General features: G+C 41.2%; 1 protein-coding gene across 1 annotated transcript in view; it reads left to right on the plus strand.

Annotated features, from left to right (window-relative positions):
* The window catches only part of PDE8B (phosphodiesterase 8B), a 218,345-nt gene that overhangs the window by 149,179 nt on the left and 54,727 nt on the right, over positions 1–14,439 (plus strand). Inside the window, exons 4-8 of the mRNA XM_077462583.1 lie at positions 3,419–3,478; positions 6,068–6,125; positions 8,530–8,618; positions 11,144–11,222; positions 14,050–14,190. Coding sequence (XP_077318709.1) covers positions 3,419–3,478; positions 6,068–6,125; positions 8,530–8,618; positions 11,144–11,222; positions 14,050–14,190 — 427 coding nt within the window. The remainder of the gene's footprint in view (positions 1–3,418; positions 3,479–6,067; positions 6,126–8,529; positions 8,619–11,143; positions 11,223–14,049; positions 14,191–14,439) is intronic.

Here is a 14,439-nt window from a genome sequence, read left to right on the forward strand (position 1 = left end):
TGTACATAGCACTCCAGTGACTATAGTACCTATTGATTCCAGTGATTGTTGACTTCTTTCTGACAATGCTAGATCCCTGGATGTCTCTAGTTTCCAAACTTCCTGAGTCTCTGACCAAGAGTAAGCATGCAGCCAGAGCTTTTGATCTGTAGACTTCTATACAGCAGTGACACCAACTATCGAAACCATCAGAACACCATGACAGCCAGACAACTGGTAGTTTCAGAGGGAGAGCATTAAAAAACGAGATTGACGATTCAGTAAAGTATTCCTTTGAACTATTAAAGCTGAATAAACAATGTATTTTGGTAATGAAGGAATAAGGTAGCAATCATGATTTTAAGTCTCAACTGGTGCAGACAAACCTTTCTTGGCACATGATTCATTGGATAGAAATGCAGAAACTGGCATTCCAAGCATTAAGAGGTAGGCATTCCAGTCCACATATGTGTAGACTGTTCCCTGTCTATACTGCATCGACTGCAACATGTTTGATACATTTCTTCTGAATTTTAGTATAGGGGCTGACACTTCTGTCTGGTAGTTTATGTAGTGTAAGCAATTTACTAAAAAGTGACTTGAATATTTCAATTGCATATGGATCCTAGATAAACATAGAAATCTTCATGAACCCAAAGAAGTTATTTATTTAAATTTTATTTTTCTTGATCAAGTTACGGAAACGTGGCCCAAAACCCAGTATCTCCATCACAGTCAACATGTAGACCCAATCCACTGAGTCAAATGCTTTTTCTATGTGCAGCATAACCAGGACCCTGAAAGCTGACTCCTCAGGGGGAAGCTGCAAGTGTGTCAATACTCTACACAGAATAATGTCTGTCGATTTCCCTGGGACAAAGCCAGTTTGGTCAATACCAACCAAGGATGGTAAAAATGTAGTCAACCTCATGGCTAATACCATAGTCAGGACTTTAAAATCATAATTCAAAAGGGAAATTGGTCTATGTGACGCACAGCACTTGGGGTCTTTTCCTGGTTTATGTAGTGGTATAATGTATGTCTGGTACATAGATAGGGTACTGACTGAGTCTCGTTGCTCTTTGAAAACACCCTGCAAAGCCTTGGAGCTAGGTCCTCAACGTGCAGTTTATACCATTCCCCTGGCAATCCATCAGGCCCGGGAGTTTTATTGGGGGAAAATGAATTGATAGCTCTCTCAATTTCAGGAATGGAAGTGTCTTTGTATAGAGACACAGCCACCTCATCCAACAAAGACAACAGATAGAGACTTTGCAGAGTGTCCAGCAAGGACAAGAGATCTGGAGAAGGATCCTGGTGATATAAAGATTGAAAAAATGTTGGAACTCATTTAAAATGCTAGAGGGGTCAGTAAAAGATTCCCCAATAGAATCTACAACCAGGTTGGCTAACAGCTTACCATTCTTATCCCCAGACTCAAAGAGCCTCCCAGCCTCAAAAGCAGCATCTGTGTGTGTGAGGGACGTGAGGTGAAGTTCCAGGTCTCTGCAGGCCTTTGCCAAAATAGAGTAGTTTTCCCTAGTATGAGAGGATACAAAATCGGAAGCTGCCTCGGACTCAGCACACTCAAGCAAAATCATCTGAGAACTATGCTCGACTGTTGAAGTTTATTGAGCTTCGGGAAAATGCTTTAAAAGGCATCCAACACCATCTGGGGGGATGCGGAGGATTCATTTATCACCCAGTATTGCATGTCTGAGTCCTACAGCAGCTCCTGTACACTCTCGTTAAGAAGCCATTTGGAATCTAGGCGCCACCTCCCCCTACCTTTACAATAAGTTCCATTGGAGAGTGGTCCCATGGACATGGACTGGACATTCTCTGAGGGTTGGAGGAGTCTAAGTCAGCCTGTGATAAAGCATTAAAATCCCAAGCCCATATAAATCTAGTTATCTGTAGTGGCGCCAGTTTCTCCTGGATCATATATGATATGTCAGGAGAAAAAGGCGGAGGAATATATACATTGACAAACACATATTTCACAGTACCAATTTCTAGAACTAAAAAGATAAATCTACCCCCTGGATCTGAACATACATGTATTACCTTATACGCAAGGGATTTATTCAGAAGAATAGCGACCCACCCTAGCATAACTTGAATAGGTGACATGAAATGCCTGTTGCACCCACGCTCTGCAAAAGATGAGTTTCCTGTAAAGAAAGGATATGTGGTTTATGAGTATTAAGGAATTTATAAGTTAGAAATCTTTTGATTTTGTTTTTAAGGCCCCTTGTGTTCCAAGATACTAATTTCAGTTCCATAGGGACGCTAAACTATATAAAAAGAGCAAAATGGGAACAGGGTGCAGTGAAGTATGGGTGGAATCTAGAAACCAACCAGAAGGGGGGAAAAGGGGTCATATCCATGGGGGGAGTCGCCATACCTCCAAGTTCAGCAACACTACAGAAAATAATCTTAGAGCACTCCAGCAAGTGAGAATAAACATTAAGCGGGACAATTGGTTACCGTACAACACGAACATAGTGGACATAGTAAAGATAGTTAACTCCCTACTAACTAGTGACCCCAACAACTATGCCAGTCAGTTTAATACCCATAACCAGACAAAAAGTCTGTCTTCTTTGAAGAAGCCCCAGAGAGCAGTAATAGTAGAACCTCTGATACCGCTTCAGGGGGGCAGAACTGGAGGGGTTGGTGTGTAGAACAGTTAACTAGCATGCGAGGTAGCTCCGGTGGAGTAAGGACCCAGACTGAGAATTAGTTGCATATAGGACCATGAGGGCTGCATACGCCCAGGGGCATTATGAAGCAAGGCACCACAAGTAGGGCTGTATAACAATAGTAGCTACCCCAAGGAGTGGGCCATCAGTGACTCGTCTGATGGAACAGCTTGCCTTGTTTCAGGAGCAAGGGAGCCAAACATCAACAGGCTTTGTAGTAAGGAGGCTGAATGAACCGGATAATGGAACACTTAAACAGACAACTTAAAGGAGGGACCCAAAGAGGAGAGGCCACTTCCATGGCATAGGTGGGATGTTGTGCTCACCGCAGGGTATTAAGCCATTCATCCGCGTCAGTCGGGGAGTCGAAGAAGTGAACCGAGCCATTATGTGGGACACAGAGACATCTAGGATACAGCATGCTGTAATTAATATTTATTTCACAGAGCCTTTTTACGAACATCGTTAAAGGTTTTCCTCTTGCACTGTAGCTCAGCCGAAAAATACGGGAATAGTAGGACAGAGGTATTGCCATACGAAAGTGTGGAGTGTTTGCGAGCTTCCAAGAGAATCCTATCCCTATCTTGGTAATTGAGAAAGCGGACCAAGAAGGGTTGAGTATTGGTTCCAGGGAGAGCACATAATGTTGCCTACAAAGTTTTAACACAATTTCTGATTGCTTGGATTATAGTGCACCACTGCTATTGACATCTAAATGTTTAATTCTTTTGCAGATCGATACGTGCAACAAAGCCAGCAGAGCACACTACAATCCTTGCTGTTGTCCCACGATTGTAAGTTTGTGTTTTATTTTTTGCTTTACTATTGATCAAGGTCTTTCCTGTAAAACGATTAGTATTTTATTCTTTTTTAGATTCAGTTTTAAAGTGAACCTCTTATAAACCTGGGCAGTTCTAACTGAGCATATCATGAAGAAATGCATGGAGAATAACTTTAGTGAAAACTATGTGTTAAAGTCATCAGGAGATCTGGAGACATAGGCAGTTGAGGATGTATATTTCTTGTATAAGCCAAGACCAGCTTCTCTCCTCCCATGAATTCCAACTATTGATCAATGCGGCTATCCTTCACATTACAAAACCAGCTGTAAGTTGTGGTAGAACACACTTACGCTGCAACGGTGCAACGCCTATGAGCTCCTTTGCTAGTGCCGAAATCTGCTCTCTGCCTTCCATGTTTGAGGTCTTCAACCATCTTGATTGGCCAGCATGGAAAGGCATAACTCCCTTGCATATGCATGGGACTTTATTTGTCCCAGGATCGGACATTTGCCAGAATTTTACACTGAGCTATGCATATGCAGCTCAGTGTACAGTGTAAAGAAGATTGTGAGGAAGAAGGTAAGAAGCCTTCATTGTAGAAGAGATATAGTATGCCTCTTATGTAGTAACAAAAAAAAATCCTCCCTGCTCCCAATTTTTTAGTTTTCAGGTTACAGTTTTGCCTTAGTGAACATGTACTTTATACATAGAGGACAAAGCAACAGATTCCATTTAAAGAAGTAACAACAATGTCTGGGGAATGCCCAGGAAAAAACCAAAGCCTACTTACCACCAGCTCGCAGACAACCAAAATGACCTGTCTAACAATATGCATTAAGAACAGGGGTTTAGTCCGCACACATTTGCAAACGCATGCGTGAGCCACAGAGCCACGTCAAGGCACCCTGGTATCTGTGGTCCTAACACTAAAATTTAAGTGTCCCCGCAGTGGAGGCACATGCATTCTGATGGATAGATGAGAGCAGGTGGACTGAAGGGGAGCCTACCCCTCCTTAAAGGTACAGCAGCACACCAAACACCCAGCGAGAGCACAATGGCAGCAAAGGTGTTGGTGCACTGCTAGACCAATACAAACACTCACGTGATAACAAAAACTTGCCACCGCCCTCATCTATAGCTGGATATCGCAGTAAGCGGCATTGGAAGGCTAAAAACAGGTAACAACAATGTCTGGGGAATGACCAGGAAAAAAACCGAAGACTACTTACCACCAGCTCACAGACAACCAAATTGACCTGTCTAACAGTATGCGTTAAAAACAGGGGTTTAGTCCACACGCATTTGCAAACGCTTGCGTGAGCCACGTCAAGGCACCCTGGTATCTGTGGTCCTTACAATAAAATATAAGTGTTCCTGCAGTGGAGGCACGTGCATTCTGATGGATAGATGAGAGCAGGTGGACTGAATGGGAGCCCACCCCTCCTTAAAAGTACAGGAGCACACCAAACACCCAGCGAGAAGGGTTGCACGGACCCAATACATGGGAAGCCTCAGGGATGATTGTGCGACAGTGGGGGCAGTTACAAGCACCGATCTCCCTGTATAGCTTTTCTAACAGCCGCTTATCCTCCTCCCCCTCTGTCAGGGAGATCAGTGCTTGTAACTGCCTCCACAGCTGCACCAATCATCCCCGGCTGTCCCCCCTCTGTGCTCCCCGGGTCCTTCTCTAAGTCCTCCTCTGTGCTCCCCGTGTCCTGCTCCAGGTCTGGTTTCGTCCTCACATCCCCTTCTGTGTTATCCTCTGTGTCCCCCTGCATTCTCCCAACTCTCCATGTCCAGCTCTGGGTCCCGATCCTCTTTACCCTCTAGGTCATCCTCCGGGTCCCCCTGGGTCCTCCCTGGCTCTCTGTGTGCTCCTCTGGTTCCCATCTGTCCTCCTCCGGTCCCCATCTGACCTCCTCCCACATGTGACTCTATAGTCACATTTATCATATTCAAAAAGGATGTACCGCAAAATTCAACATAGAATAAATAATATGTGGCAAAGTCCAAAGTCCTTCTCTTCCACCATTTCTTTATAAAATATGTCAAAATTCTGTGAGGTCTTCCAAAGTCTTCTTAACACTTATATGGACTGGGGGCATAGGTTTTAGGGGTAAGGGAGACAGATTTGAGGCTAGTTAAGTGTTTAGCTGGAATTCCACTTTAAATCAATAGTACATCTAGCACAGTATGACAAACGTACCTTTCAAAAGAAGCCCTCCAGTGGTGCACTGTCACCGCTGCCAGTGCTTCCATCTTCACCCAGTCTTTCTTGAGGGTTTGCACACTAAGGTCTCCTGAATGACCGAGTCACATGGACATCACTCCTGTGCATGCACATAGAAGTCACAATCGCCGCATGGTGCTCTGAATTCCATGACACACTCTGCGTGCCCTGAATGTGCATGTGCCAGTGATATAATTGGCTTTTGTTGATCGGAATATCTTCTAAAGGTTGCACATTTAGGAAACATTCATTGTATGGACAGGGAAGCCTTACTGTAAGCTTATCTGGAGGTACAGGTGTATAGCGAGAGTTTACTACTGCTTTAAGTATAAATAGTATGTATTCATAGGAATAGTTCTGTTTTGTTGCAGAGCATCTGATCAAGAAGAAACGTCAGTTCTTCCTCTCCTGCATGCTGGATTTAACAGGGTGAGGACATTTAACCATTCTAGATATTGTAGTCTGTACCAAAAAATGGTGACTTAGGAATAATTTTCAGATCTTCATTGGGCTTAGGCAGGTCATAGACTTTAAAGCCAGTTGTGCAGGATCTGATCTCCCTCAACCTACATTTACTCTAAAAAGGTCACAAAAATGGACAGTTTGGAAAGCTGTCACCCTATTCCTCCAGGTAGCATTCACAAGATTGTTACAATAGTAAAATAGTGGTGGGATACTCTCCCCTTCCTTCTGCTTCTATAAACATAATACTAGGGGTGAAGGACTGCTCTCCCCTCCCTTTTTTTCTGTTTCAATCTTTTTATTAAGATTTCAAATAGTAATAGAACATTGTAAGTAAACAAAGTCAAGTACAAAAATAGAACTATCAGCATAGTCAATATACAAACAGTGACAACCATAACATATGTGGAGAATGGGGGGGGGGGGGGTCCATCCATGGACAAGTATGAAAGTAACGACATCAAAGCAAGTATGAGAAACGACATCAAAATTATCAACCATGAAGATTCCCATGTAGCCTAACATATGACACTATATTTCTATAAGAGGCTGGACCAAAAATGGGCCTTATTTCAGGTCAACATTATAGGCCCAGAGAAAGGTTCAGGCAGGAATACCCCTGGGCAAGTGAAAACCATTATAATATAAGATTTAACTTTAACTAATATAGTAAACACTAGGGCACCAAGCCATTGGGTGAAGGACTGCTTGGCCTTCCGTTTTTTAAGGACATCAACCTGAGCCAGTAATTTCCCACCTATTAATAGTTAAAATAGAGTGCTGTGTTATATGTTGCTATAATAAAGGGTAATAAAAGAAGAAAGAGAAAAATGCAATAGACCGATACCATAAAAATAAAAAGTGGTCTATTGAGACATATACATATACATATACAGTATATTGCCAGATTTGCCCAAATAGGCACCACCATCCCTAAAATTACAAAATAACAAATAAATCCACCGTACATGGGACTTTAAAGGTGTCTGACAATATATTACATATACACTACTGTTAAAATGTCATTGATTTATTCAATTCATATAAAACATTAATAATGTAACATGACATAGCCCAGCATGGATTCTTTTATACGGTCAAAAATATATTACATGCAAATTTGGTTCACAGCTTGTCTTTGATCTTCCTGCAATAGACAAGTGGTAAATAATAAGGTTGAAAGATCAACGACAGGTTGAGAAACAAATTTACTAAATATCTATGTAATATATTTTTTGAACATATAAAGAAAGCCATGCTAGACTATGTCATGTTACATTTTAATATTTCTATTGCAGCTCTGCTTGCTTAGAAACCAATCAACTTCCATTGTTTTGGTAAAAGCTTAATTGAACATGCTGAAGTTAGAAGCTGATTGGCCACCATGCACAGCTGCATCAGATTTTGCATTCTCCAATCTTAGTAAATCAACCCCACAGTGTGGATCATTTTTAATACCCACTTGCTCTACATGACAAAATAATTTTCAATATTCATAAAAAGAAATGAATAATAATAATTTCCAGAAAAAAACAGACTGTGAAAATACTACACTAGAGGTCCATCGAAAAGCACCCTCTTGCATTGCTGGTAAGTGTAAAAGTGTCTCCTTACATTGGATGCCAGTGAAAAATAGCCCCCTAACATTGATGGCCAGTATTGGTGGGAGATCAAGATCTATCATTGCTCATAGCTCAAGGAACACCTTGCAACCCCTGGAGGACCCCATTGATGAGAAAGGCTGCTTTAGACAGTTGTCTCAACAACACACGTCTCAGTTGGAAGATGTTACTATTCTGGTGACAACTCCAAATTATAGAATTTTCTTTATTTTCAGTCCTGGTAACAATGATCATTAGGAAACATAAAGAAGGCAAATAACCTAAGCAGCAATAGCAACCTGAAAGGGGTACTAACCCTATAGAAACTGAAAAGCCTTTTTTAAAGGAAAACTCGACTTTTTTGAAACCATTGATGTAAGACGCACATTGGCTAAACAAGACTTTTTGTAGCTTCTAGTTCTGTGCAAAGAACATCCTCTAAAATCAGATTTTCTGCTTTAGTGAATGGCTCACTATGCTGGCAGAAGTCTAAAGTTGGATTACCCGCACACATAGATTATTCCAGCAAAAGTGGTTTGAGTGTTTGCTACAACCAATAATGTGCCACGTATGGCTGTAAAAAATCCATATCAGCTATTTTTGTTATGCCTATTGTTTAAACACCAGACACAGCGGTCAAGACAACTAGGCAACGCAGCATGCAAAGATGCAGTTGGCTCATTCCCAACAAAGCTGTAGTTTAACTGTAGTGAATGTTTATGAATACTGTCATTTTAAAACAAGCAGCAATTTATTAATATATTTTGCAGAGATTTTATGAGAAAAACAGTATGATTGCCTGTTACAATGAGCTTATCCAGATAGAACACGGGGAGGTGCGCTCACACTTCAAACTGAGGTATGTATGCATATTCTTGTTGAAAATTATGTTAATATGAATGCAGTATGACCAGCATAATGGATGCTTGTCAAATTCAGGGCGCCTATAACAAGATGTATGTGGGAGATTAGTTATTAGTTGATGGAGGGGGGATTATTTTGTGGAGTTGTTTTTCAGAAGTTGGGATTGGTCCCTTAGTAGCAGTGAAGGAAACTCTTAAGGAATCGGCATACCAAGACATTTTGGCCAATTTCATGCTCCCAACTTTGTGGGAACAGTTTGGGGATGGCCCCTTTCTGTTCCAACATGATTGCACACCAGTGCACAAAGCAAGGTCCATAAAGACAAGGATGAGCGAGTTTGGGGTGGAGGAACTTGACTGGCCTGACCCTTTGAGATGAATTAGAGTGAAGACTGCAAGCCTGGCCTTCTCGTCCACTTTAGTGCTGGACCTCACAAATACGGTTCTGGAAGAATGGTCAAATTTCCCCATAGACACACTCCTAAACCTTGTGGGCAGCCTTCCCAGAAGAGTTGAAACTGTTATAGCTGCAAAGGGTGGGCCAGCTCAATACTGAACCCTACGAACTAAGACTGGGATGCCATTAAAGTTAATTTGCATGTAAAGGCAGGCATCTCATACTTTTGGTTATATAATATATATACACTCAATAAGTAAGCCCGTACAAGTATGAATTATTTATGACCAAATATTCATATTCTTGCATAAACTCAGTCATTAATCGTGCTCTTTAATGACAAACTGAGACATCCTATTCCCCTTAATGCTATCATGGGCCAATTAAAGTATTTAGATGTTTGCTTTACAGTCTAAAATTAACCTGTCATGAAAGAAGTATTGGGGGATGTCATTGCTGGCCTCCTGACTATGTTTCTGATTTTAAGTCACAAACTCATAGGACGAATGCTTTATACAAGTGGCAGAAAAGCTTAAGAATTCCTTATCTCTATACATTGTCCATGTCAGCTTTTAAAACAGCATTGAAACCAAGCATCTGCATGGAGCAGGGACATGGTAGGCTCCATTATTCTCTCACAAAAGGTTACAATTTATTGGTTCTTAACCAATAGTAAACTGACGCAGGTCACCTGGCCTGTGATATTGTCAAAGGTCTTTAGCTAGCAAAATCCACGCAGCCCAAATTTCTATATGCTGTACCTGTAAATGGGTAAGCAGTCCTCTCCCCCTAAAACCATAAAGGTTTTGCTATTGGAAGAAAAACATCCTACAAATACTTGGAGAGCCTGCAAGTAAAGTCCACCAAATGCAGCTTTTAGTGTGGCAATGATGCTGTTCCACTCCTGAAATCAGAGCAGAGGTGCCACTCTTGTGTAGGCAGTGTCAGAGTAATCTAGCACCTGGGCATACCAATTCCTCCCTATGGCATTTTAGATTGACAGCACTGTTTCGTATGCTGAAACCCTTCCACTGTAGGCTGTATTGTTGGGGAGAGGGGGCATGTGAGACACACATGAAGGATGTTTTGGCTCAGGGAAGGTAAAGGAAGTTTTTGTTTACTATGGGGCTTGTGCATCCCCATAATTGGATTTTTTAGAATGTCATACATAAGTTGCAGTTTAATATGTAGATAATGGTGCTGCTGTTTACAAAAAGGACCTCAAAATATCAGGATATGTCTATGTCAGTATATGTTATCTCATAAATCTGCAATCCTACCCAGGAAAACAGTGCAAAGCTTGCAGGAGTTGGGTGCTATGGATAATATAAAGCTTAATGGAGTGGGTTCACTGACATTACCACATGTACAGCATTTTAGATGTCAGGGACTGAGTTTGTGTGACTTAGGCCGCGTACACACGGGCGGATTGTCTGCCCAACTAAGTTCGTCAGACAATCCGACAGACAGTCCGTTCAAAATTTGAATGAACGGACTTGACCACACACGATGAGCAGACAGTCCGCTGAAAGCGTGCGTGATGACGTGTACAGCACGTACGACGGGACTAGAAAAACGACGTCCTATACACTGCAATGCAACCTTCGGCCGTGTAAATCCTTTCTGAGCATGCGCCATACTTAGTCCGTCCAACTTGCCTACACACGAGCGGACTGTCCGCTGAAACCAAGTTTGGACGGACAAAACCAAGTTTGAACGGACAAAATTACGGAAATTACGTAAGACTTTGTTCGTTCAGACAGTCCGCTGAAAAAGTCAGCTGAAGCCCACACACGAGCGTATTGTCCGCTGAAACACGGTTCAGCGGACTAAGTTGGACAGACAATCCGACCGTGTGTACGCGGCCTTAGAGTTGTTCTTTATATTTTGCAAACATCAGTTTTAAAGAGACAATAACAATCTCCACACATTAAATTGCATTACTTCTTTTTTGGCTGGATATTCTACTCTACAGTGATATTGATCTTAGGAAGTTAAATAACTTGTATTAAAGTGAGTTTGGCCAGTGGGAGGTTTCCATTAATGCGTCTATATCAATTTTCGACGTGAAAGCCTCTTTTGTGCATAACTTAATAATAATCATTGACTGTGTGTTTGTTGTAGGTCCTGCAATTCAATATTTACAGCATTAGAACACTGCCAAGAAGCCATAGAGATTACAAGTGAAGAACATGTGATACAGGTACAGATAAGTTATTTATGCAATTAGTAGTGTTCAAGTATGGTCATGTTTATTGTTGGAGTATATTACTTTCAGAAGTTTGACAAGAGACCTGGCACAGCCACGAGAGTAGATAAGCGTGGTTGTAATGAGATAAATGCCACTCAAAAAAGATTAAAGGTAGTTCCAGCTAACACCTGACTACACACGTACATATATATGAGAAGTATTTCTCTGTCACAAAGGTTTGTACTGTATTCATATCTACACTGCTATGCAACACATATCAGAGCCTGTAGTTCAGCAGGACATGCCACGGTGGTGTGTCTTTCCAGTTTCTTGGACCATTATTGAACACTATTACTGATGATGCCCACCATGAACAATCTCCTTCCTTCTAGACCAGTCTTTCTCAGCCTTTTTAATGTGGAGTAAGCCTTGAAATAACGTTCCAGTCACATGGAACTGCTGCAGATAATACTATTTCTACAGCTCAGGGTCAATTAGCATGACGAAGGAAGACTTCCCCTTACACTTGTGGTCAGTGTGAAAAAGTCCCCCCCCCTTCATGACAGATTGTTGAAAAGATCATTGGTGAACGTGGTTACGTATCTGAGAGGCAGAAATTGCTCAGGAATATCCTAGCAACCTCTGGTGGAACCCTAGGGTCGACGAACAAGGTCAGGGAGTGATGGTAGTATCTTCTCTTTCAATATAGAGAAATCTGTGAATTCATTATACCATCAATAAAATTCAGCTCCCCGACACCAGCAGCACTCATGCAGCCCCACAGAAGGACACTGCCATCACCATGTTTCACTGTAGGCACCATGCATTTTTCTTTGTACTCCTCACCTTTGCAATGCCATACAATTCTAAAGCCACCAGTTAAAAAATCATGTATCTTGGTCTCATCACTCCAGAGTACAGAGTCCCAGTAGTCTTCTTCTTTTTCAACATGGGCCCTGGCATATTCTAGGTGGGCTTTTTTGAGGAGAGACTTCCTTCGTGGACGACACCCATGCATGCCATTCCTCAGCAGTGATGCTGTATACGGGGAAAAATCACCCCAGTTTGGCTTTCTACTTCTTTTAGCTAGCTACAGTAAACTTTCATGGCGATTTCTTCAACCCTTCTCATCACAAGACGCTGCTGTCGAGGTGTTAACTTTTGTGGATGGCCTGGACGTCTCTATGACGTTCCATCATGTTTAATTTTGTATCACTTTTGCTACAGTATTCTGACTGATAAGTAAAGCTTTGCTGATCTTCTTGCAGCCTTCACCTTTCTTGTGTAAAGAAATAATATTTTTTCTCAGGCCTTGTGACATTTATTTTCCATGTTCTGCCATTGCTGACAGCATGAAATGGGAAAGGGTTTTTTTTTGTTAAGTAACGCCCTTTTATAATCAACTGTCTACTGGACATCTGTTTAAAGCAGAGTTCCACCCTAAAGTGGAACTTCTGCTCATCGGATCCCTCCCCCCTCCGGTGCCACAGTTGGCACCTTTCAGGGGGGAGGGGGGTGCAGATACCTGTCTAAGACAGGTTTTTCCACCCACTTCCAGGCATAGACTCCCATGGGAGTCTATGCCTCTTCCTGTCCTGCCGCGCTGTCTGCTGGGACACACACGGGTCCCAGAGACAGCGTGGAGAATTCTCATTGTGCTGCGCGACTCACGCATACGCAGTAGGGAACCGGGAAGTAAAGCCCCAACGCTTCACTTCCTGACTCCCTCACCAAGAATGGCTGCCGACATCGCTGGACTCCAGGAAAGGTAAGTGTTCATTTATTAAAGGTCAGCAGCTGTAGTATTTGTAGCTGCTGGCTTTTAATATTTTTTTTCGGGTGGCCTCTTTAATGAATAGTTAGACTCACCTGAAATGTGTGCAAATTAACAAATCTTGGTTGCAATCAATGGCCCGCATTTGTGGGAGTATTTTGTAGTATAGTGTCCCATAGAAAATGTTGATTCTGAAAGTAAAGTAAAGGTTTTCTGACAAATCTGTTGGGGTGCACTGCACAGAGCAGGTAAGTATAACATGTTTGTTATTTTTATAGAAAAAAAAATAAGATTTTTCAATCACTGTAAAAAGTCACATGACCTACTGTAAGGCCGACCAACATAGAAAGAAAGAAGAAGAAGAAAACAAGAAAACAACATTTAGGTAAAAAAAAAATAATATATATATATATATATATATATATATATATATATATATATTTAAAGCATGGATTTATAGAACCTGGAGAAGGAATCTAAGGGTTGCATCTTAAAAAAAAACTAAAGTATAACCTAAGGCAAAACTTTTTCTTTAGTTTTTAAGTTTTGGGTGCATATGGATTACAATACCTGTCAGTTCTACCTCTACCTCTGGTTAGGGAGATTACCCTCTTTATTTATTCTGTTTATTATTATTGAAAGTAAAGGTAAAATAAAATATCACATTTTGGGCTGTCCCCAGAGTAGTAATTAAGGGGAAATCTTCCAATGGCGGCACTAGTTCTGGTGATTTGGGGGGCCCCAAGGTTCTTCTCACTTCCTGTTTTTGCTATGGAACAAGTAAAAGGAAATTTCCCCAAATAAGACACAGATGGCAGAAAAAAACTGACAGGTGTTATAACCCTCCCCTATTCTATCCAATATGAAAAGAAGTTGATTATAGGTCTACTTTAAGTTAACCAATAAAGGGTATAACTAACAAAATACTCTACCACTCCAAAAAAAGATTGACATAATAAACCAGATTCTTTGAAATTTGCTTAGCTTTAATTATTATAATTATTATTTTTATTTTTATGCAAGCACTTAATAACTTCACAGTTCTAAGTACTTATAACTTGTCAGTATGTTAATCCAGCTTTTGAGCGGATGATGGGCTATACCAAAGAGGAACTCCTGGGCAAAGAACTGATAGAATTGCCAAAGAGTGACAAGAACCGAGCAGACCTTTTAGATACCATTAATACATGCATCAAAAAGGGAAAGGTAAGCACACAGATGGTATTGGCTGCATCAAAACGCAATATTTTAATATCCTTCTAAAATTGTCATCCAAATGCCTGTTCAACCTGTATTCAGTAAACCAGTAAAGCTGGCCATAGATGGGTAGAATTTGGAAAATTCCTACGAAAAGAATGTTCTATGAATGGTCTTTTTAATCATTAATGGGTCAAATCTTAAGAAGGAGGATGGAAATTTTTTCTTGAATGAACAAATATTTAACAGCGCATGTGG

The sequence above is a fragment of the Lithobates pipiens genome, unplaced genomic scaffold, assembly GCF_037356315.1.
Source record: "Lithobates pipiens isolate NorthernLeopardFrog02 unplaced genomic scaffold, aLitPip1_a1.2 Scaffold_3, whole genome shotgun sequence".
Taxonomy (NCBI): domain Eukaryota; kingdom Metazoa; phylum Chordata; class Amphibia; order Anura; family Ranidae; genus Lithobates; species Lithobates pipiens.